This window comes from Sorex fumeus, unplaced genomic scaffold (genome assembly GCF_029834395.1).
Source record: "Sorex fumeus unplaced genomic scaffold, SorFum_2.1 ptg000036l, whole genome shotgun sequence".
NCBI lineage: Eukaryota > Metazoa > Chordata > Mammalia > Eulipotyphla > Soricidae > Sorex > Sorex fumeus.
Genome location: NW_026606093.1, coordinates 18630064 through 18653920, shown reverse-complemented (window position 1 = coordinate 18653920; position 23857 = coordinate 18630064). Strand labels below are relative to the sequence as shown.

Here is a 23857-nt window from a genome sequence, read left to right as displayed (position 1 = left end):
TTATTTGAACAAGAGTGTTGCCTCAAGTTAAGAAGTCCCTTAGTGTTTCTTAGTGCCCTTAGTGATGGGAAGCTTGACCAGTACAAACCCTGGACTTTGGGAAAGTGTTTGAAGTGTCTGACCCTTGGCAGGGTTTGCGTTGGCCAAAGGTGCTGAATAAGGAAATCTACTAGTCTTCCCTGAGAACCCATTGAGTCTAGGCCTGAGTATTTATAGGCTGTGCTTTATAGTTCTGCCCTACAATTGTGTTTCAGCCTTTGTTTATTCTTTATTTACAGCACTACCTCTCAAGCAATTGGTGTGGGGATGCGGATGAATGCGGAGTTCATCATGCTGAACCACTTCAGCCAACGCTACGCTAAGATTCCTCTCTTTAGCCCTGACTTCAATGAGAAAGTTGGAATTGCCTTTGATCACATGAAGGTTTGTATGGCACCAGAGCTCTTTAGAAATAGAGGTAACATCCCATGGACACATTGCGTGCTTGGGACCCTTCTAGGCGAATACAAAGCTCTTTGTGATCACACCACACTCCACCAGACCGACCTTCCACAGGCCTTCTGGGAAGCTTGGTTGACTGGTCCTTTCCCTCCCCGGAACAGACTTTTCTGAGGCCTGTTCAATTTGCCACTTTTCCCAGGAAGGGGGAATTCATGCCGCTTTTGCAAAAGGGTGGAGGGGTGGGTGCTCCCAAAGTCTTCTGAAGGACTAGGCCCTCTATTGGCAGTTCTCAGCCAGCTGGGCCTGCAGTTGAGAGCAAGGGCCTGAGAATGCTTTGCGGCTGCCCCTATAATTCTGGGGGTTACCCAGGCCAGCCTGGCGGTGGGGCCTTACCTCCAGGGAGTAGGTGCATACCTAAGGCTCTGCTATCTCCTGGCCTTCATTTTGGTTTTTGTTTTATAGTAGTGCTCAGGGAAGCTCCATGGTGTCAGGGATCACACCCACGATCTCACTCACGCCAGGTGTACCCTCATCATGTGAACCCCACCCCACACCTTTCCTGTATTGGTTGATGAGAAAGGGCAGTGGTGCCTTTTCATATGACCCGCAATTTCTTCACTCCAGCTCACCTCCCCCCACCCCTGAAGTGTGCCTTGTCCTTCGTCTTTCCCTTCTTAGGTCTGCTTTGGAGATTTCCCAACGGTCCCCAAGTTAACAGCCCCCCTGAAGGCTTTGTTTGCTGGTGACATCGAGGAGATGGAGGAGCGCAGGGAAAAGCGGGAGCTGCGGCTGGTGCGGGCGGCGCTCCTCTCCCAGGAGCGAGCAGACGGTGCTGAGACCAGCAAGCCCCAGCAGAAACGGGCCCACACAGCAGGGCCTTCCAGCCCCGAGGGCAAGAAGGTCCGCGTGAAATAAAGGGTCAGGAATGACCATGAACTCCACAGCTGTGTGGTCCTACTTCACACGTGAGCACTGCTTGCTGTCTTTGCCTGGTGGGAGCAGAGGGCACCAACCAACAGGAAGGCACTCCCAAGTATGGTGTGAAGCTGAACCTTGGCTTAGGGTCCTGAGTGAGGACTGGCCTGTTAGATGTCATCAGTGGTTGACAAAGTCAGGAGACAAGAGGCTGCCACATGGAAGAAAGAGGAAACCTGTAATTCAGTGCGAGTTGATCTTTGAAGGAAATGGTACGGGGAGACATGAGCACTCTCATTTCAGCCAGGTCACTTTCTCCGCATCAGAGACTAGCCGAGTCACAGCAAGCATCAGGTGTGGATAGGGAGTCTGATTAGTATCAGGATTCACAAATTAGTGTTTCCAAAGAAATGGAAGGCAGTAAAGATTCCATTTGGAACCCAGTGATTTGCCTCATCCTCATGCCACTTCCAAGCAGGAGCTGCTATTTAGCATCAGTATCAGATGCCTACTATGCACTGGAGCCCAGCTCTAACCACAGCAAGCACCCCTGCAGCCTGCCCCAAAGCAGCCACCATTCTTCAGCCTTGTTTTTTGACAGAAATCAAGCTACACAGACCTAAAGCAGTGGAGAGTTGACTGGCTTGTCTGGTGGCTCAGGGACACACACGTCTTCCCATTGCTGTTTGGTGCAAATGGAGGCAACAGGTAGATCTGCTCTTTGTTGCTCGCAGTAAGAATCAGAATCACCCATTGCCTTTGTAGGTATCGAAAAATACAGTGTTGGACTGGTTCCGTCACCGACGCTGTTGACATCAGTGTTGGAAATTAAGAATTTTCAGGGGTACATTAAGTATCGATGTATTTGTCTTACCCAGGAAAACATAGAAAGAAAGAACTTTAAAACTCGGGTGACGGGGACACAGATGAGGGTTTGGCCTTCTCCAGCCAGGATCTCGGGTTCCTCCTGAGGCACCCCAAGAGTGATCACTGTGCCGCTTTATTACTGAAATAAGCAAGGCTGTGCTCAGGGATAATAAATCTATTTTAATAACATTACTTTAGACAACTATTTGTACATGTATTTAAAGGAAACTTTCAACCCCTGGGTTCTCTTACAAATTCGGTACTGAACCATCCTTGCCAGGAAGTAAGCAAAGCCATGGACATTGAAAGTTTGCAAATTCTGTCTGAAGAGGAAGATTATTTTACACTGTGTTGGGAAAAATAACTAAGCATTTGATTGTTTCATTGTATACCTGTACACTGATTTAGATTTAATGGCTCAAATTAAACAAATATAGAGAGATTTCATATATACAAATATATCATGTATAGATATATCTATTTTAAAAGGATAAAACTGTAAAGTTCGACTTTGCATGCATGACGCAAATCTGCTACATTGTAACTCAGCTCCCCCAGGGCCACTGTGGCTCTTCCAGTGAGAAGGGATGGGGCTTCATGAGGAGGGGCCGAGGCACACCACGGCCTGCTGTCTCTGAAGGCCAGTGCCACTTTGCTCTCCGTGCTTTGGGTAACAGAATTATTGCTATTCATTGTGACCTCCAACAGAAGGGGTGGGTCATGGGACCCTGTGGACCAAATAAACTGGGTGCACTGGGAGCCTGGAGGGGTGGGGGGGCATCGGGCATTTCCCGTTTCTGGGGCATGTGGAGAAGTTTAGGCCCTCTAGGCAACCTTAAGGTCATTTGTTTTTTAAGTTCAGAAATATAAAACAATAAGAAAATGGGAGCTTTCAGTCACACAGTGTGGGAAATGAAATTGTTAGAAAGTGAATACTGTCCTAAGCCATTTAATTCAGAGCCCAGGGATTAGGGGTGGTTTTCACTGTCTGGGCCCTGTCTGTCAGGCAAGTCAGTCCCTAGACTTTAAAATTCTAGAACTAGCATTATGTAAATGAGAAGGTCATCTGCTATCCTTTGTTGCTCTGGAGCAAATAAGTTGGCATTGTGGCACTGGGTCTTGACTGTGTATCCTCAGGGATACTACTCTCAAGTGACACTGCAGACAGGTATACCCATGGGCAGAAAAAAAGGTGTTGTTTGGCATGGAGACAGAAAGTAAGACAAAATAGGCACAAAGTCAAAAGGCAAAGATCAAACAAATGGCCAAAGTTACCACCCAACAGGAACAAACAATCTGCACCACCTACATATGCCACGCAGGCTGGAGAGGGCAATTTTCTGCACAAACTCCAACCTAATGTTGGTAGTGACAGCAAGGAGCCGACGAAGAACACTTGGCGAGCCCAGGGGTGCTCTTGGCCGAGTCTGTATGTACACCTTGGGGCGGGGCGCCAGGTCAGAGGGCGGTGCTCTCAGACTCTTCCTCTGAATCTCTCTTCTCCGTCACTGAGTGTCGCTGCACGTGCTCCAGAGGACTCAGGCGGAGTGTTGACCCAAGCTCTACGTGGATGGAGGGGATATCAAAGTGGACAAGGTCTGCAAGTTGTCAGAGAGAGAGAAATGTGGCTGAGAAGGGACCTCCAGCTAAGAGGACCTTGATGTCAGGCAACAGCTTTAGGATGCGGTGAAGGATTGGGTACGGAAGAGCGAGATCATTTAAAGACCATCTTTAGTCTTTTTTTTTTTTTTTTTTTTTTGCAAGGCAGGATTAGGATCAAGGCCAGGAACCCCTTTGCTTCTACCTCACAGGCCTGAAAACCAAAGAATCAGGATTCTGCTCTAATAGTTCAGAGAGGAGCACTACAGCTTCTGCCCAGCCATGCTCCTTATCATTCCACCTCCTATTTTACCTAGTCCATGAATGACAAGCACGATCCAGAGACAATGCTCCATTCTCTGAGGTTGCAGGTACAATTTGTATGGTTGGTGAAGGCAGGTTTGGGGGACTCCTCAACTGCAGAAGCCCTCATCTGTAGCATCAGGGAAGCTGTTTTTTAGGCACAATTTTATTAGGGACTCCAAAGGTCATTTGTGAAAAACTGAGGAAGAAAGCATCTTGAGGTAATAGCTCAGTGTGTTCAGGAAGTCTGTTCAGTAGGCAAGTATTTAAAGCTAGCAGGTCAGTATAAAAAAAGGCCACAGTGGTGGATGTCAAAGCTGCCAACATTTCCTAGGCAGATACAAGTCAGTCTGAACTTTGCACCCCCTCTGGGCTGCAGGAGGCTAACTAGACCACTAACTAGACCACAACGGAGACAGGATCCATGTGTCTGTGGATCTCTGCTATGAAACTTGCTCATATTTCATGTAGTCTGGCTGTCAACCTGGGCCCAGCTGCACTTGAGGTCAGGGATTTCACTGAGGAGTGTTTTGTAAAACATTCAGCCTCCGGAATACTAACAAGTGACACACATCTGGACACCACCCTAAAAGACAAACATTGAAGCTTGGGGAAACAGACCTTCTCTGCCCACCCCTGATGATCCTCAAAATTATTTCATCTTTCCTCATCTTGCTACCTAACTCAGCAGAGATGAATGGGGTAGGGGAGCTCAGTGCCACTGGCCACATCCCTTCCAGGTCCCATAGGGCCACTATGGGTCCTGGGGCTTATCCCATCCCTTCCCACTGGGACCCACTTGCCTTGTAGCCTCCACCCTAAGGTGCAACAGTGCTAGTGCAGATTCAAAAATCCCATTTTTGCCATACAGGGAATCTGATCTGAACTTGTTTCTTACCTTAGCAGTCAGATGGGATTAAGAATGGGTGATGATGGTTTCAACAAGACAATGTGAAGAGCTTCTCAAGAATTCCAGCCCACAATCGGCTTGAGGTAAGCTGTTCAAGTTAAAGAGTCATGAGGGGCAAGGAGACTCAGGCAGCCAGGGGTAGCATTTAGGAGAGCCCACACGCGCTAACATTGGGCTTGAGGGACTCTTGGTGACCGTTCTGAAAGCTTTTGTAGGTGACAGTGCTTTTGTATCATGACTGGGACTGGTCTCTGCAGTCCCAGAGACTTAACTTTTCAGGGGTTCTGGAGGGCCGAACAAGGGCTGTTACTCAGGCTGAGGCAAAGGCCAGAGGATGAGGAAGAAACTACACACCTGGTATAAATACTCCTGAAATATGTTGAGTTGGACAAATCTGTCTCGCCATCCACACTGGGAGAGAGCAAGCTCACAAGGAATCCTAGTTCTGAGTTCTGGATGTGCCAGTCGTCTCACCCAGAGGAAGGCACAGGAGGCTTCATGTCTCACAGCGGGAAGGGAGAAAGTGGTTCAGACCACAGTGGCATCAGGCACTTGCTAAACAAAGATGCTGAAGATGAAAGCTCCCTGGATTCCGGGCACACGTCCTAGCAAGCAATCCCCTGACCCAGTGCAGGGTGGGAGCTGCTGATGTGCAGTGGCAGCGCGCCTGCCTACCACTGTTGGGCCAGGAGTGACTCCCAGCACCACAGGCCAAACAACAGGGTGGGATGGGCGGGGATCAGGCTCTGAAACGGACTGTTTCCCTCAATTCTTAGTCAAAAGGAACGAACAGGTGGAGCGGAGAACAGGTGGTTCTAGTGAAAGAGAAGAGCTCAGCTTGTCTGCCAGCTTCTGCCCTGATGCTAATGAAACAAAGCCTCAGAGCCAAAAACAACCCAGCCAGGGATCCAGGAAGCCGGCTGAGCTCCCGGACCCAGACCTTCCCGCTGAGGCCAGAGAGGTGACAGCGCAGCTGCGTGCAGTTGGTCTGTGCCACATGCAGAGTGGAGCAGAAAGCTGTTGCCGGCTGGCTAGGGGGGAGTCACGAAGTGAGGCTGGGGCTGCTTACCCTGAAATCCCCCTCACACGTATCCAACACTGCGCCACTCATGTCACACAGCTGCAAGAACACAACGATAGGATTTGGAGAAAGGAAGAAACACGATGAAGTAAGAATGTCACAAAATTATGCCAAGTATCACAATCAGGGAGGCCAAAGCAGGCCAGTACAATTTTATACTGGCTCCGAGACCTCCTATACACACTGGACGGAACGACAACTTGCTGCCAAAGACATAACACGAAACAGGTGTGTGAGGTGGAGTGCATTACTCCAATGGGAATTCTGGGAATTCTGAACCTGCACAATGGGAAGCAGATCCCTTCCCTGGGCTGATGGGCCAGGTCTCCTGGTGCCCACATTGGTTTCCCAGTTCCTATTCTATTACTGGCTATTTCTCCCAAGTGGTAGCCTCTACTTCGACTGCATTCAGTGTCGCCAGCTCTTTGTCCTGGCCCAGGACAGTTGGGAAGCGTATGGCCTCTTGGGCTGATAGGGAGCCAACCTAGGTAGTGAGGGGGCACCTGTGGCAGCGGGCCCACGCCCCCACCCCTGGCACTGCCAGGGAAGTGCTCATTCATTTCTCAAGGAGGAGTTTCCTGAGTGTTTTGAAAGTCCCTGGGTAGAAACCAGCAGCTATACCTTCTACATTTATCATCTTAAATAGAAAACTGGGGGGGCTGTTTCCTAGAATACTGAAGTCTTACGACCCATTACAAACCCTCAAACTAGATTCATTCAATCCTCTTTCTAACCAAGGAGAAAAAACTGTCACTCTCAAAGAAGGTTCTGGGACTACAATTACAGTTCCTCCTGAGAAATCCTGGTGCCCTTTGTATGACATGTATGTCTGGCGTGTGTGCATCTACGTGCATGTGAGCTTGGATGGTCGTGGTGGCTGTGTGCATGTATTCTGAGCCCAGTTACCTCAGCCTCTCCGGGGCCCACCCCGGGCAGTGCAGCACGCCCCCTGCTGCTTGGGGAACATGCAGGTGGGCTCTGTGCTGTGGGCGCCCAACACTGCCCTCCTGAACAAGGGGAGGGCTATGATGACCTCAAGGAGCAGCGACCAACTTCCCCGAGTTTCTAATATCGTGGTCAGAATGGGAAATGTTCTGCAAGTGTCCTCTTTTTCCAGATGGGTGTTGCTAAATGAATGTGGGAACTCCTACAAACCAGAGGGAAATGCATCTTTTCTAACACTGACCCTCCTTAAATATATTGTTAAAAATGTGTTAGGGAAAGGTGTCTTTGGTTCTTAGACTGTCTTTTCAAGGCAAGGACTGTACATTTTTAGATGCTGGATTCTAGTCAACAAAGCCTCAAATACCTCACCTGAACCTGTTCTGCCTTTCCAAAGGACATTCAACCCTCCTGCCAGCTCCCCGAAGAAAGCAGAACCCTCTATTGAGAGAATAAGAAGCCTCTCTAAAGTAGCATTCTTCAGCCACAGTGTGAGGGTCACAAACTGTTGCCAGTCTGCAGGTAGAAAGTCAAAAACGACTGGCTCATGGGCCAGTATGTAGGATGCATTCCCATCACAACTGTAGAAAAATTGAAGACCGCTGTGCTACAGGACAGCCTGGATGTTGGGACTGCTTTCTGTTGGGCTTTCCAGGCCCTTCTAAGAGACAAGCCACCCCACGGCCAATACCACAAGGTAACGGGCAACACCACGGACATTCCTTTCACATGGCACTTGGCGAGGTGCATGGAAAGGTGGGCGAGAGCAGTGGTTTGGTTACCTGTAGACATGCTTTCCACAGGGGACATGCCATCCAGCACGGGGTGCTCCGCAGACTGTGGGCTAGAGGCGGAGAGGCTTCCCGTGGGAGGCTGAGGCGGCGGCAGAGTGGGTCTCTGTCGGGGCTTAGGGGTGGGCCGCGATTTGGTTAAAGTGCTTGTGAAACCTGAAGGAGAAGCCAGGGAAGGAGTTGCAGCGGGGGAGAGTGGGCCTGGTGCCAGGGAGTACCCCTGAGGGTAGCTCAGTCCATAGGGCGAAGGGGTGCTGGGTGGGGTTGGGGACAGGCTGAGTGGGGAAGGCTGGCTGCTGGACTGGTCAGCCATAGCCCCTGGTTGGCCATAGGGGACCTTGGGTGGAATTGGTGCCAGCTTCTTGGAAACTGCAAAAGAAAACAACAACAAAACACAGGTTGTTAAATAAAGCCAGTGTGTGATGTGTGTTAGCACACCCTTCACACCTCCTACCCTTATCCCCCCCAGAACACCCCCATCTCTTGCCACATTGAGAGCAGCCAATTCAGTAAAAATAAATAAATAACCCAGAACTGCAAATTTTACATCTTCCCATCTGTTAACTCATTTCTCCTCCGGATTTCTGACATGACCTAAACATATACACACAAACTCCCCAGGCAACCAAGAGGAGATAGTTTCTCATCTACAGACTAATTTTCTTGGGTTCAGTGGGCTATACTCTGAGGAAAATAAGTCATAGCACAGGATCCAAGGAAGGACGAGTAGAGTTCAATTGATAATGGTGACCATGAATAGTGGTGGTCATCCTCCAGATAAGGTGACTACCTTTGACCAAACTTTTCCAACAGGTCTTGGCCCCTTTAACAGTGACAACTGACCAAGTGCTGGGCCATAGAAATCAGGTGATTTTAGTGCTCTCTGCCCACTTGTCTAACAGCTATTTCTCTTTCAAGAGCCGTATAACCTGGATGTAGCTATGTACAGATCCACTGCATTTCCTGAGCAAATCCTTGCTCCCAGCCTCTATCTTGTCTTGTCTTCCCTATTTAATCATGCTAAAAGATGACAAGTTTGTTATTTCTTTAAATGACAATGAAGTGATAAGACACACTCAAACACTTAGCAGTGAGGTCAAAGCATAAGTACAGCGGGTAGGGCATTTGCCTTGCACGTAGTTGACCCAGATTCAATCCCTGGCATCCCCTAGCACTACCAGGAGTAATTCCTGAGTGCGGAGCCAGGAGTAATGCCTGAGAATCGCTGGGTGTGAACCCCAATAAAGTAGCCCCAAATCCCTTTCACCAAAAGAATCACTTAGCAGAGCCCATTAATGGCAAATATTTTAAGTTATCACTAAACTGTCGGAATTAAGTGTGGGCCACCTGTGTGTAGCACTAATTTTACAGAAATATTTTTAGGTATTCAAGGAAGTAGCAAGGGTTCTTCTCTCACTTTCCATGGCCAAAAAGCCTAGTCTCCTGAAGCTGCATGTTCTTACCCAGTTTTCTGTACTATTTGACAATGCCATTCTGAGACACATGCCCATGGATTCATATCATCTTTGTGCCTGGGGAAATTGCTTTAAACCTCTTATACACAATAAGAACAATACATTCAATACTGTCATAATTAAAAGGAGTCACATATGTAAAGTATCATGTAATCATGGTTTATAATAAATTTGCTTCACAGGTAAGTTTCCCCAGAAACTTCTACTAAAGTGCATGATAGTCAAGTGGTCACTTCAGTCTCTGTTCCACTGGGGCAAAATCAATGCTTGAACATGTCTTCTCTTAAATGAGCTGGGAAATGCAGAAATATTACCATGATGTCTCTGATAACAGTGAACATGCTAGGTAGTGAAAGAAATAGGCCTTGATGTCAAATTTTAAGCACATGGTCAAAAACATGCTTGGTATGCCATTAATTGACAGAGGGTAGAGAAGAATGTTGTAGCTTTCAAATGATGTCTCTGAGCTACTATCTTTAGGAAAGGTCACCTGAGTCATTTTAGGCTGCAGTTCCTAAAAAAGTCAAATGTGCTGTGAGAATTCAAATGGCCAACCCAGGTTAGTACAGTGGCTGTACACCTGCTTTCCACATAGCCGCCTGGGTCTGATCCCCAGTAACTCAGATGGGGTTCCCCCAGCTCCACCAGGAGTGACCTCTGAGTGCAGAGGCAGGAGTAAGCCCTGACCACTGCCAGGTTTGGCCCCCAAACAAAACAAAATAACAAAACTCAAAATGGCCAACCTGCTCCTCACCTTAGGAAGTAGTCTGGCCTGGAACAGGAGCATTTATCTCATTGGACAAAACTCAGGGTGTGCCATCATCCTGCCATGTAGACTGGGGGGATGCATTAATGGTCTCGTAAACAGGATGTGCCAAAGAACAGCAGTTTCATGTGGACATTTCTGGAGGACTGTACTTTTGCTTCATTACATCTTCAGTGTCTAACACAGAGGTCTACACAAAGCAGAAATTTTCTACACACAGAGAAATCTTCCACTAAGCCCCACAGTTTCTAAGATCCAAGCCGATTAAGGGAACCCAGTCTCTGTCCTGAGAGCAAGGTGGAGGAAGCTGTGCCATACCTTTCCGGAGGGTCTGTGGGCTCTGATCTGCAGGTGACAGGCTGGGATTGGCACTTGGCTGCGTCCCTGGTTGCATCCCTGCACTGGGTGTCCCCTGGCTGGAGCCCAAACTTCCTGTTTGGCCAGATCCTGGAGAAAGTTCCTTGCTTTTAGAAGTGCTGAAATGTAAGCGTACAGAACAAAAGAAAAACCCTAAACTCAGGTAACTGTAATGACAGCTTTGGGGGTCACGTTCTCAAGTGTTCTGTTTGGTCAGGTCCAGTCTGACACAGTTTTGGTCTGAATCAAGATGCTCTCAGAGGTGACTGTCACTTCTGGAGTCAACAGCTGGGACCCCAAGCTCACTATGCACTGGGCCTGCAATCCCTTTAGTGCTCTGTATTCTTTTCATGAGAAAATGAGGAACAATATAAGGCTGCAATAGCAAATATGATCTAAGTACACTGACTTTCCCCCATGTCAAAGAATAAAGAGAAGACTACAGTCAAGGTCAGTTCTCTCTAATAGGATTCAAGGTTGATCCCCAAATATACCTGGCATGTTATTCTAAATTCATTTTTTAGAAAAAGTCAGTGCAAGAAAGAAAGATGTTTACTACTCCTTTTTCTCTTTGAGACAAAAGAGACTAAATTCCTGTATGAGAAAGAATAATCTGTAACACTGCCCGCCACCCTACCCCCCGCCACCCCATTAATGGAAGGGTTGAAGGCAGAGATAACTCTGGTGCTATCACCAGATATAGGGCTGAAAAATCTGTATTGAAAAACTTGGTTACTTTACTCATCTAAAACTCTGAACACTTTTCTTCTCAGTTCTTTAGCTAAAAACTTTTATATACTTATATGTGTGTGTGTGTGTGTGTGTGTGTGTAATATATATGTATATGTATTGAGAAATGCTTTGGTCACCTGCCTGGTTCACAAATTTCTGGGACCCCATACATGTGAAATTTAATGTTTTTCATCTTGTTAATATATCTTATAACAATTTAAATATTAGACCAGCAAAATGAACGAAGAAAGACAGGAAGAAAATTTCCCTTTCCCTCAATCTTCTTTTCAAAATAAATTTATATTCATGTAATAGCAAAAGAAGATGCTATTTCAATTTAAAAAAAACCCACAGGAGCAACAATTCCTTTATCTATTTTGTTAATTCCAAAGAAGAACAACAAACACAGAAATTTCCTGATTCATTTCCCTGACTCACTGAAGTTGACCAAGAATTTCTTTTATTATTCTTCAGGTTCAAGGTCTCTAGAAAGCCTGGCACCAAATCTGTCCTTCCATTCCATCTCTGTCATAACTAAGAGCAGGGCAGATAGAGAAAAACAAAATATAAAATAGGAAAACAATATATTGCTTTCTTTGGGATAGTAGATCCTTCTTTTTTTCTTTGGATAGATAGGTTTTATCTGAAGAATCCAGGAACTATGAGCTCATCTTTATCTCCCCCACCCACCCCCTCACACACACATACCTGATATACTTTCCCACCATTTAAACATGTATTTACCGACGTAGCCCTGCGCTCTATCTCCAGCACAGGTGCAGCTGACCCAATGAGGAAAGGTAGGGTTTAAGAGGTTAGAGATCTAATGGGAGAGAGGGGCTGCTGGAGAAATAGTACAAAAGGTAGGGCATTCGCCTTGCACGTGGCTGACCCAGGTTCAATCCCTGGTACCCCATATGGTTCCCCATACACTGCCAGGACTAACCCTCGAGTCCTGCCAGATATGAACCAAAAATAATAAACGCTTAATGCTTTAATGCTCAATGGATGAGGCACAATTGCCTGTATATGAAGACAGGTTACATGTTAGTTTTAAGAACATATGGCTTGCTCATGCCAGAGGCAGAAGCAAGGCCTTAATGCATTAAGCATTAATGACCAAAGCATTGATGCCAAGCAGATGAAGAGAAAGCAGAAGCTGAGCCTAGTTGGAGAAAATGATGAGGTCTATGGGGAATAGCCCTAGTGAGAAATGGGAGCCTTCTGGCAAGCTGAAAGCAAGGGGAGGTCTGCCATCCTCAGGGGAGTGGAAGCCATACAGAAACCCAACAACTGAGGCAAACATCATGGAAGGGCCAGAGAGTAGAGGGGAAGCACTTCCCTCACATGCGACCAACCATGTGCAATCCCCTGTATTCTATATAGTCCCCCGAGCCCGCCAGGACTGATCCCTGAGTAGAGTCAGGAGTAACCCCTGAGTACTGCCAGGTGTGGCCCCAACTCCCCCATACGCCACCCAAAAGAAGAAAAAGATAAAAGAAAACATTATTTGAGCTGCAAATATCCAGAAAACACTGTCCTGTCAACAAACACTGTCCTCCCGTTGTTCATCGGTTTGCTCGAGCAGGCCCAGTAATGTCTCCATTTTAAGACTTGTTACTATGTTTGGCATATTGAATCCAGGCTTTGCTGTTGGGGCGAGATACTCTCTCAGTAGCTTGCCGGGCTCTCCAAGAGGGGCGGAGGAATCAAACCCGGCTTGTCTGGGCTGGCTGCACCCAAGGCAAACGCCCTACCACTGTGCTATCGCTCCAGCCCAAATATCCAGAAAACGGGGGAAAAAAGAACACCTGCTTATATTAGGAGGAGTCCATGTAGAAAAAAGAGTGGTGCAGAACATATAAGAGTAGCAATACCCTGGGGCGGGGGGTGGGTTTGTACAGAAGGGCAATACAGCTTGCTATGCATGTGAAAGACTTATATTTGATGCCCAGAAACCCACATGGTCCCTCATGCACTGCCAGGAGGCATCCCTGAATGAACAGCCTGGAGTTTGTTATCCCTGAGCACCACCAGGTGTGGCCCCCAAACAAACAAAAATGAATGAAAATAAAAACAATTCAAATCCAAAAGAAAATGACAACCGGTTTCCCAGGAAAAACAGGTGGTATAAGAAGTGCAAAGCCTGGTGTGGCTTTCTAAATACGTGAGCCAGTAATGCTTCATTTCTAAGTACAATTCTGCAGGGCCCATGATTCTCCTAGAACACGTTCAGAACTAAAGGAAAGCATCCTAGTCATTGTGATATTGCTCTGGCACCATAGAAAAAGCTTTTATTAGCTGAATATATCTTGGAACCAAGTCTTATTTATTTTTAAGATGAGTAATAGGGATGATGCCTGCTAAAACCCATTTTAGCAAACCCAGTCACCTAGTTTCTGTTCTCTGCCATCTCTCCAGCACACAGCAGGCAGGTGCAGAATCACTGTCTAAATCCCCATCTGCCAAGCTGACTTGGACCTGGACAGGTCATCTCTCTAGGCTGGGGATAGTGTAACACTGAAATAGTCCAAGGAATCCACTGCTTTCCTCTACAATTCTATGAGTGCCCCTTTCCCTTTGTCATTTCTCCATTTCACTGTAGAAAATACTTTCTGTCATTCAAGGAAAGATGAAAGCCTGAAATCTTCTCATATGGGGTAGTACTGTGTGTATTTCTGTGTGTATGAATGCATATGAGTGCTGCAGATAGTGATGGCACTGAGGGGGGAGAGAGGGGGAGGAAGAGGAGAAGAGAAACTGAGAATGGAGGGAAAGGGAAAGAGAAACAACACAAGATTGAGCGGAAACTTTTAGTTTCCCAGTCTGATTTGAAATAACTACTTCTCTGAATTGTTGTCGAAGACACAGCACTGTGATTCTCGGTGCAATTCCCTGTCCTAACTCCCCTCTACGTTCCTTTCAGGCAGGGACAGGTCCCCTTCCCGCACCCTATGGACAAACTATGTGCTGCAGTTATTTGTAAATGCCTGTTTGCTCACTGCAACTAGAACTTCTCAGGGCATCCAGAGAGTATATTTTATCCATGAATATATAAGTACCTCCATAACTGTGCCCTGAACTAGTGATAAACTAGATTTGTTCTCTTTTTTTTTCTTCTTCTAAGAGAAAGTTAAGACAACTAGAAGGTATGCTCTAAAGGTCACTAGATCCACTATGACATTATTGCCTCTCTTTCCCTGATTTGTACCTAGTTTTTCAGTTTAAAAAAAGGAGAAAGGGAAGAAACACTGAAATTGTAACTTCAAAGTCGGAAACTATAATGGCATAGAAAAGGAGAAATAGAATAAGTGGGTGGCTTAAAGGGGAGAGTGCCTAGATCAGCCTTGGCCCCAGCATAAAGGGATTAGGGTGGAAAAGGAAAGAAACCGAGAGGAGGGGAAGCAGGAAGAGACAACAAGGAGAAATGGGGGAGCAGGGTCATTCAGGCACGTCGGTGGGGGTGAGGAATGACAGAGCTGAATATCCAAACCAGAGGCAACAACACCGAAACCCTAAGACTCAAATTCTAACCCAAAATTGAAATGCTGCCTGCCAAGACGGTATGCTGTGTGTGTGTGTGTGTGTGTGTGTGTGTGTGTGTGTGTGTGTGTGTATGTGGTGATTAGGAGACAGGGAGGGAATATGGGAACACGGCTGGAGGGAAGGTGACACTGGTGGTAGAATTGGTGCTAGAACATTGTACGCCTAGAAATCAACTATTAATAACTTTGTAAATCATAGTGCTTTAATGAAAATATATTTAAAAATATATTAAAAAAAGGAAATGGAGAGTTGGGGAAATTTGGTTCTCACACTATTTTAGCAGGTTTCCGCCTCACGTATTTGCTGGGGATTTGTTCTTGGAAAAACCTGGGCTTCTCTGATATCTGAGGAACTCTGTGCGGCTACAGATAACTTACTTGGTGCCAAATTGGCACGGATTCTTAGAAATGGGGTGTGGGGCGTGACCAGACCCAGAAGACCCGTGGGCACCCCATCCTCGGGCTTACCTGGTCCGCTCGGGCCCGGGCTGGAGGCCCAGGCTGGCCGTGGGCAGCGCGGGCTCTGCGGGGCCTTGGGGCAGGGACGGCGGGTCGGCAGGCGGGGCGGGCGGCTGCACAGGGGGCGGCACGCAGGCTGCTTTCCGGCCGGCAGAGGAGCCTCTTCGGGCCACCCAGGACGTGTCCATGACCCTCACGCCCATGCTGGCGAGGGACACAAAGACACCTGCTTACCGACACGCGCCACGTGACGGCTGCCCTCCCCCACGTGGCGAACAAATCAAGCACATCTGTTAGGAGGACAGCAGCAGCCGGGCAGCCCCCTGCCCAGGAGACGAGCAGGAGGGGTCGCTCGGGGCAGCCTGGCCCAGTGACCGGTGCGGCTGGCAGCCTCCTGGGCGCAGGAGTCGAGCAGGAGGGGATGCTCAGGGCAGCCTGGATCAGTGACCCCGCGCGGCCAGCAGCCTCCTGGGCCCAGGAGACAAGCAGGAGGGGATGTTCAGGGCAGCCTTGACCAGTGACCTGGCGCAGCCGGCAGCCTCCTGGGCTCAGGAGCCGAGCAGGAGGAGCGGCTCAGGGCAGCCTGGACCAGTGACGGGCCTTGAGATAACTGGCTGACAAGCTCCCCAGGCCCAGCCCCCAAGCTTCCCGGGCAGAGCGGTGCCTCTGCAGGCATTCACTACTCCAGACTGGCGATGGAGATGGGTCGGGCAGGGTTAGCAGCCTCAGATGAGGAAGAGCTCGGCCCGCAGGAGAGCGCTAAGTAACCGTCATTCTACCTGTTCCTCCAGGCCTAGCACATGTGACCTAGTCAGGGTCTTGGCTGATCTACCACATCTGCAGGCCAGATCCACTGGCCAGAGGCAGGGAAGGGTCTCATCATGCCTGTGGTCACTCCCAGCTCTAATTCTGTCTCAGTAACACAGTCAGCTTCAAATAAACCGGCCACACACCGAAACAAGGCACATTCCCTTCTGCAGGCCACTAAGCAGAGCTCACTTAGTTCTGTGGGACTGAACATAGCCTCATGGCTACCAAAGGATACTGTACCTTTGAATTTTCCTAAGGCTGCAGGGACAGAAACATACAGATATTAGTGTCAAAAAAACTATGCCTTCCTTTCTCTTGTCAAGTTCAAAGTTTCAGGGGCTTCTACTGAGCTATTAAATGATTTCAATTTAACTGGTCTGTCTGGTTAGAGGGCCGCTTCTACTTGTATAGATCAAAATTCTATCTGTCCAAGTACACAGGCAAATAAAAAGGGGCAGAAAAGTCGATACTTCGTGCTAACATGGACAGGAGGGGAGAATGAGTAAAGTGCCAATGGAAATAATCATCCGCTTGGTTTTTAAGGTGACTCAAAAATCCGTTTATTCCTTCCCTTTCCTCTGGTCTAGGAGGTAACTGGTATGTGGTAGTCAGTCAAGATCAAGGGGGAATCTCGTATGTGTACCAGTAAGGGAGAAACTAACACCTAAACCATTGTGCTGCCCCTTCAATCACAGTTATTTTGTTTTTTTCATTTTTGCATTAGTGACCTTAGATACCAGGTCACTTGGTGAACTTCAATTAGTTTACCAGTGGAAGGAGCCAGATAGAGCATGGGATACTGAGTGAGTGAGATCTGCCAAATATCAAAAGCAAAATGCCAGCAGCTATGACAAAGAGCTGAAAAAGTTTCAGTATTCCACATGGAAAAGGGGAACCATTACCATTTAGTCACAATGGTTGGCAAATACGTTAGATGTGCAACACATTTCTCATGGCCATCAACAGGAGACCTATGAATAAGCCAAATGCTGTTCTCTCTTTTTTACTCCATTATAGTTCATTTACAGCATTTCTATAATGGTGAAAAGAACATGGGCTTCAAGATCAAGCCATCAGTATATAAATCCTTCATCTTCAAGTGACATTTCCCATCCCTCCTCTCCCACCACCTCTTTTCCCCTCTCATTTGTTTTTGGGCCACAGTGCTCAAGGCACACTCCTGGCTTTTTACTCAGGAATCACTCCTGGCAGTGCTTGGGACCCTATGTGGTGCCAGGGATCAAACCTGAGTTGGCCACATGTAAGGCAAGAACCCTCCCCACTCCATTGTTCTAGCACTTCAGTCACAGTGGTTTTATGTTTTAATTATTATTATTATTTGCATTAGTGACCTCAGATACCAGGTCACTTGGTGAACTTCAATTAGTTTACCAGTGGAAGGAGCCAGATAGAGCATGGGAATACTGAGTGAGTGAGATCTGCTAAATCTCAAAAGCAAAATGCCAGCAGCTATGACGAAAGAGCTTTAAGTATACTTCTTATTTTGCAAACAGGCTGTTTTGTCATCTATATTCACTTTCCCAGCTGAAATAAGTTTCTTATGGGAGGCAGTGAACATGTATCAACTGTTTATATTAAAAAATATGTAAATATATATAAATCTTTAGAGAGTGAGCTCATCACAAATACCATAGAAATGTTCTTAGAGACCCCAAAAGCATATTTACTGAAGCAAATTAGTATGAATAAGTAGCACATTTAAGTTGAAGCAAATTGGTATGAAAAAGTAGCACATTTAAGTTTCTGAATATACAGATAAAATTTAACTCAAAGAAAAATTTAGATTTTCTTTGAGTTAAATTTTATCTGTATATTCAGAAACTTAAATGTGCTACTTTTTCATACCAATTTGCTTCAACTTAAATGTGCTACTTCTAGTGAAACAAAGTAACTTTGTTTTAGATGCCTTAATAGATGAATCAAGGTAAAGGCAAAGACCAGAGAGCAGAAATAACCTTGAGGGATCGAGGGGTTGGAAATAAGCAGGGAGACAGGGCAGACTCTAGAAAGTCACCACACTCAGGCATCTCCTCTGCCTCTTCTGAGAAAAGGCAGAGTGAAAGATATGAGTCTACAGTTTCTAGACAGCAGCCTCTGGGATGGGTCTTTCTACTACTCCTTCCCCTTGGGGCAAGGAGATAAGGAGTAGGGAATTCAGAGAACTCACCCCTCTCATCACTGGGATTCACACCAGGTGTGAATTCTCACTTCACAAGGTAACTTCCACTGAGATAGAGTCTGTTTCATTTAGCTTCTCCCAGTCTACCAGGACCTTCTATTTGCATGGAATTTATTCTGTTATACTTTTTTTTTACTTTGTATTTTTCATAAGATACTTGGAATAGGTTCTGGAACAATCCTAGATCTCTAGTCCCAATTAAACATTTACTGAATTGGAGAGCTCAATCCTCATCTACACATGAGGTTCACTTCACCATTAATGGGGATGGGTAGGACTAAGTAGACATGCAATGGGCTGTAGTTATACAAAAAGATTCAACCTAAAATGGAGGGTTCAGAGATAGTACAGAAGAAGAGGTGCTTGCTTTGCATGGCAGACCTAGGTTCGATCTCTGGCGCTGCATATGGTTCCCTGAGCACCACCAGAAGTGATCCTTGAGCAGAGAGTCAGGAATATGCCCTGAGTGCTGCCAGGATGTATAAAAAAAACAAAAAAGAAGAAAGAAGAGGAAGAGGAGGAGGAGGAGGAGGGAGAAGAGGAAGAAAAAGGACGAGGAAGAGAAGGAAGAGGAAGAAGAAGGAGGAGGAAGAGGAGAAAGAAAAGGAGGAAGGAAGAACTAGGAGAAGAAAGAAGAGGAGGAAGAGTCGGTAGAGGAGGAGAGAGAGGAGAAGGAAGAGGAGGAGAAGAGGAGGAAGAGGAGGAGGAGAAAGGAGGAAGAGGAGGAGGTGGAGGAGAAGGGGAAGGAGAATAAAAGGAAGAGAGGAGAAAGAAAAAAATCCTAAAACGATCTAGGTTCAGGCAATGAAGTGGTGCCCAGTTGTGCCACACATGGAAAGACCCAAGACCTTAAAAATGAAGAGACTTGGTGGGGGCAGAGTGATAATAACTGGGTAGGGTATTTGCCTTGCACGTGGCTGACCCAGAAGAGATCTCTGGCACTCCATATGAACCCCCCAAGCTTACTCTGAGTGCAGAGCCAGGAATAAACTGAGCACTTCTGGATGTGACCCAAACCTACCCTTCCCCCTTCCCCCACCAAGGAAAGAATCTGGAAGCAGTGATATGGCTCATTGGTATAGTTTTCCCTCACGTGCATGATGCATTGGGTATGATTCCCAATACTGAAAACAAAAATTAAGAGATTAAGGCTTATACAGGCCAAAAATTAAACAAAAGCACACAGACTAACCAAAACCAAAGCATCTCCAATAAAATGTAAAACTGAAAGATCTCATCTCTAAGAACAGGTATCTAAAGAGAAGATGTACTTATCACTATATGAGTTAGCTGTGATATTTTTTAGTTGTTTTCTGAAAAATATATTTTACTGTGCTGTTTTCAAACTCTGGCCAGGACCAATCTTGGCCAAAGTTTTCAATTTATATTGGAACAAAAGAATTCTGTATGGGGCTGGAGCGATAGCACAACAGGAAGGGCATTTGCCTTGCACACGGCCACGCTGGGTTCAATTCCCAGCGTCTCATATGGTCCCCTGAGCACTCCCAGGGGTAATTCCTGAGTGCAGAGCCAGAGTAACCCATTTGTAGTGGCAGGTGTGACCCAAAAAAGAAAAAAAAAGAATTCTGTAGATATCTGGAAGGTTTCTGAGTTTCATTCTAGAATTCATCGTCATTTACATTTGATGAAGGTCATCCAAGAGAGAGGAAGCAAGAAACCCTGGTAGTTCTGAAAATATTCACTGAAGCCTTGGAAGTCTGGGAGTGTTAAGGATGAATTTGGAGGTCAGGTAACAGGGACAGGAGCCAAAGTAATCGCCTGGTCATGTTCAGAAATCCTAGAAGACTGAGAAGAAATCTAGAGTTCCTGACAGAGCCTTGCTCACACTCACTCAGGCAAGCCAGAATCAGGTATTTTTCATTTCTTCAGCATAATGACTCACCTCAATATACAGCAAAAGTGCTCTTGTTTTAACATCCCCACTATTAATTTAAAGGTAGGAGTCCTCTGGCAATTTTCAGACTCAGCAGCTTTTGTAAATGACTTGGGACAATACCATACCTCCCCAAGGCCCATTTTACCAATCTAAACTCGACATATGACTCAGATATTCTCTTGAAATCCAGAATGTCTTTCACTTAAGTTTATTCCTACAAAGGTTAGGCTTTATTTAAAATAAAGTTATTGCACATCTATCCATGATAAAATCCCTCCTATGTCACTGTATTTTGCAGGATGTCTGTCTTCCCAATAGAACACACAGGGACTTATCCACAATAAGTCCACAATAACTGATCCACAATAACTTATCCACAAGAAGTCCCTTTGAACATTGTCCTGATATTATTACGCTAGCAGGATTTAGAATCTCCTAAATGTGGAAAATGAGAAGGCATGCAGCAATCCCCCACTTCAGCTCTAGAGCATCCATTAAATATTAAAAGCTCTAAATTGTCATACACTACAGAAATTGGTTCAAATTTGTTGAATATGTGTTTGAGGAACTCATATACCTCAGATTTTTACTCCCTTAGCACAATATAACCCTAAATGGAATGGCTATGCCATGCAGTATCATTAGAATTGCTCTCAAATATTCTCATTAAACACTATTCCAAATGCTGAATAGGTATTGGTCCAGAAGGATGGGGTATGACATAAACTCAGAGTAGCTTGCAAACACAGAAAGTTATGTGTCACACGGCAGAGTCCACATGGGAAGCTGCTGTCTGTGCTGTAAATCTCCTCATAGATTTTTCTTTGTTTTTGTAAATCAGTTCTAATAAAGACTTAGAGAAGCAGCCACTAAGGAGAGGTATAGTAACCACAAGCGTGTCAGCTTTTTATAGCATCCACAAAGAGAACTAGCAGAGAACTATGCCTTAGTGTTCTGAACACTAAGAACTACGGTAATATAGCTTTGTGGGTATTATCACTAGGGTCCTCAGGTTACAGTGAGCCTCCCAGATGCTGCCGAAGCCTTGTCATCTGACAATTTAAGGGTATTATAGGCTAGGCTTAAGCAAGGTCAAGAGAGAAGCCATGCCAACCAACATGAATCAGAGCCAGAGGAAGCAAGAAATGCACGCAGCCAGGAAAGCAAAACATAAGGTCAGGTGGGTAATGGATAATGGTCTGTCTTAAGTCTGAGGAAAATAATTGCAGCAAATGAAGGCAAAGAAAGGGAGAAACAGAAAGGGACTGGAAGCTTGGAGGGAGGCTTGATAGTTGACGTCATTTCTACTCTTGCCTCAGAATTATGTTATTAATCTTTCACAATCCTATCAGAGCATGGAACATGTATGGAACAACATGGAACATCATGGAACAATTTGATAGACTGGGTTCCACAGGCACATTTGGCCTAAGGAGCAAGAAAGTACAGTCATCTTGGTCAACTCTTACTAAAGCTGTAAGACTTGCCTAAAAATTGTTTTGTTTGACTAGGATTAAGACTTTTATTGTCAGAAAAATAGAAGGGCTTTGCACTGAGACCCACAGGTGCTCTATTCATATGTCTGGAAGATGTTCATTTGACATATGTGGTTAATCAACATTAATTATTAAAGGGGGAGTTTTGATAATTTTAAAATGGTATCATTACCAATTTTTAAAAAATTCAGAATGGAAGAGTGACGCTCAACCTTATGTATACATTAAAGTGATTTGTGACACTAAAATAGCACGATACTCTCAATCCCAGTATAAGCCATTCAAATAAGATCCAAAGATTTATGGGTGTGCTAGAAAGGAAGGCATCAGCATTCCAGTTTTCCCCAAAGATAATTTTTGCTAATTTTTCTGACATAAAAACCACATTGCAAATATAGAAGCTAATTTATGTTGGTCACAGCTCTATGGTCTGGCAGTTTGGCAGGGATCTACTTTAATGTAGCAGTAGCTAAGACAGCTTGAGTCGACCTGGACAACTAATAAACTGAAGGGAACTGTGAGCACAGAGGATAGCTGGAGATGGGGCTGGGGACTTGCATTTTTCTTCAGTTAGTTCCCTGGATTCTCACATGGCAAGTCTTTTTCTGACCTAGCTTCAGAAGTCTCAGACACTATTTATGCCATATTCGATTAATTAAGTCAGTCACGGAAGCCAACTCAGAGTCAAAGGAGGACAACTGATTTTAGCCTTCACTGGCAGCAGAACCAAAGCTTCTGTTGCCATAAGACTCAGGTTCTGTACCTATAGATGGGAGATGGCTACTGTCCTGTGGCTGCTGCAGCAAGTGTTAATAACACAGATATTTAATCTTCCATATGACTGAAAGGATGCCAAACTCTGTATCACTGGACTAAACCTGAGGGTTTGCTGCGCTCCTTTAGGAGGCTCTAGGGAGACAACCAACTCCTTTCTTTTTTTTTTTCCCTTAAATTTTTATTAGTGAAACACCATGAGGTACAGTTGTAGACTTACAAATTTTTGTGCTTGGGTTTCAGTTATACAATGATCGAATACCCATCCCTCCACCAGTGCCCATTCTCCACGACGACCAGTCCCAGTATCCCTCCCTCCCCACATCCCCCCATCGCACCCTACCTCTGTGGCAGGGCATTCCCTTTTGTTATCTTTCTCCTTTTGAGTGCTGTGGTTTGCAAAAGAGATATTGAGTGGCAATCCTGTTCGGTCTATAGTCTATTCTCATCACACATTTCCCATCCTGAGAGGAACCTCCCAGCACCCTTTATTTGGTGCTCCCTTTTCTATCTGAGCTGCCCTTTCCCCTAGCATGTGCGGCTGTCCTCAAAGCCATGGAGTAATCCTCCTGGTACTTATCTCGGCTATTCTTGGGTGTTTGTCTCCTATTTTGTTACTTTATGTTCCCCAGATGAATGCAATCTTTCTATGTCTGTCCCTTTCTTTCTGACTCATTTCACTTTCCATGTAGTACCACTTGTATATGAATTTCATGACTTCATCCTTTCTGACAGCTACATAGTATTCCATTGTGTAGATGTACCAAAGTTTCTTTAACCAGTCATCTGTTCTTGGGCACTCAGGTTTTTTCCAGATTCTAGCTATTGTAAACAATGCTGCAATGAACAAACAAGTGCAGATGTCCCTCCGACTATACTTTGTTGCCTCTCTGGGATATATTCCCAGGAGTGGTATTGCTGGGTCAAATGGGAGCTCAATTTCTAATTTTTTGAGGATCGTCCATACTGTTTTCCAAAAGGGCTCAAACAGTCGGCATTCCCACCAGCAGTGAAGGAGAGTCCCTTTCTCACCACATCCATGCCAACATCCGTTGCTTTTGGTCGTTTGGATGTGTGCCAGTCTCTGTGGTGTGAAATGATATCTCATTGTTGTTTTGATCTGCATCTCCCTGATGATTAATGATGTAGAGCATTTTCTCATGTGCCTTTTAGCCATTCGGATTTCTTCTTTGAGAAAGTTTCTGTTCATTTCATCGCCCCATTTTTTGATGGGGTTGGTTGTTTTCTTCTTGTGGAGTTCAACCAGTACCTTGTATATCCTTGATATCAATCCCTTGTCAGATTTTCCGGAGAATATCCTTTCCCATTATGTAGACTGTCTTTGTATTTTGGTCACTGTTTCTTTTGAGGTGCAGAAGCTTCTTAGTTTAAGATAGTTCCATTTGTCTATCTCTGTTTTCACTTGCTTGGCCAGTGGCGTGACCTCTTTGAAGATACCATTAGCTTCAATGTCATGGAGGGTTTTACCAACTTTGT

The 23857-nt window shown here is 45.7% G+C and overlaps 2 protein-coding genes across 7 annotated transcripts in view; one reads left to right on the top strand and one right to left on the bottom strand.

Moving 5' to 3' along the window:
* The window catches only part of ELAC2 (elaC ribonuclease Z 2), a 30455-nt gene extending 29073 nt beyond the window's left edge, over positions 1–1382 (top strand). For both annotated transcript variants that reach the window (XM_056117917.1, XM_056117916.1), the window contains exons 23-24: positions 279–423; positions 1120–1382. In XM_056117917.1, the coding sequence (XP_055973892.1) occupies positions 279–423; positions 1120–1356 (382 nt within the window). In that variant the 3' untranslated portion in view covers positions 1357–1382. The remainder of the gene's footprint in view (positions 1–278; positions 424–1119) is intronic.
* Positions 1383–3462: 2080 nt separating this feature from the next.
* Positions 3463–23857, bottom strand: part of ARHGAP44 (Rho GTPase activating protein 44) — a 227317-nt gene continuing 206922 nt past the window's right edge. The window contains exons 17-22 of one of the 5 annotated variants that reach the window (XM_056117920.1): positions 16234–16251; positions 15193–15387; positions 10409–10566; positions 7841–8218; positions 6105–6155; positions 3683–3821 (exon numbers count right to left, since the gene is read on the bottom strand). In XM_056117920.1, the coding sequence (XP_055973895.1) occupies positions 6148–6155; positions 7841–8218; positions 10409–10566; positions 15193–15387; positions 16234–16251 (757 nt within the window). In that variant the 3' untranslated portion in view covers positions 3683–3821; positions 6105–6147. Of the gene's footprint in view, positions 3822–4907; positions 5124–6104; positions 6156–7840; positions 8219–10408; positions 10567–15192; positions 15388–16233; positions 16252–23857 lie in introns of those variants that run through there. The other 4 variants (XM_056117921.1, XM_056117918.1, XM_056117919.1 and 1 more) reach the window with 4 other exon arrangements.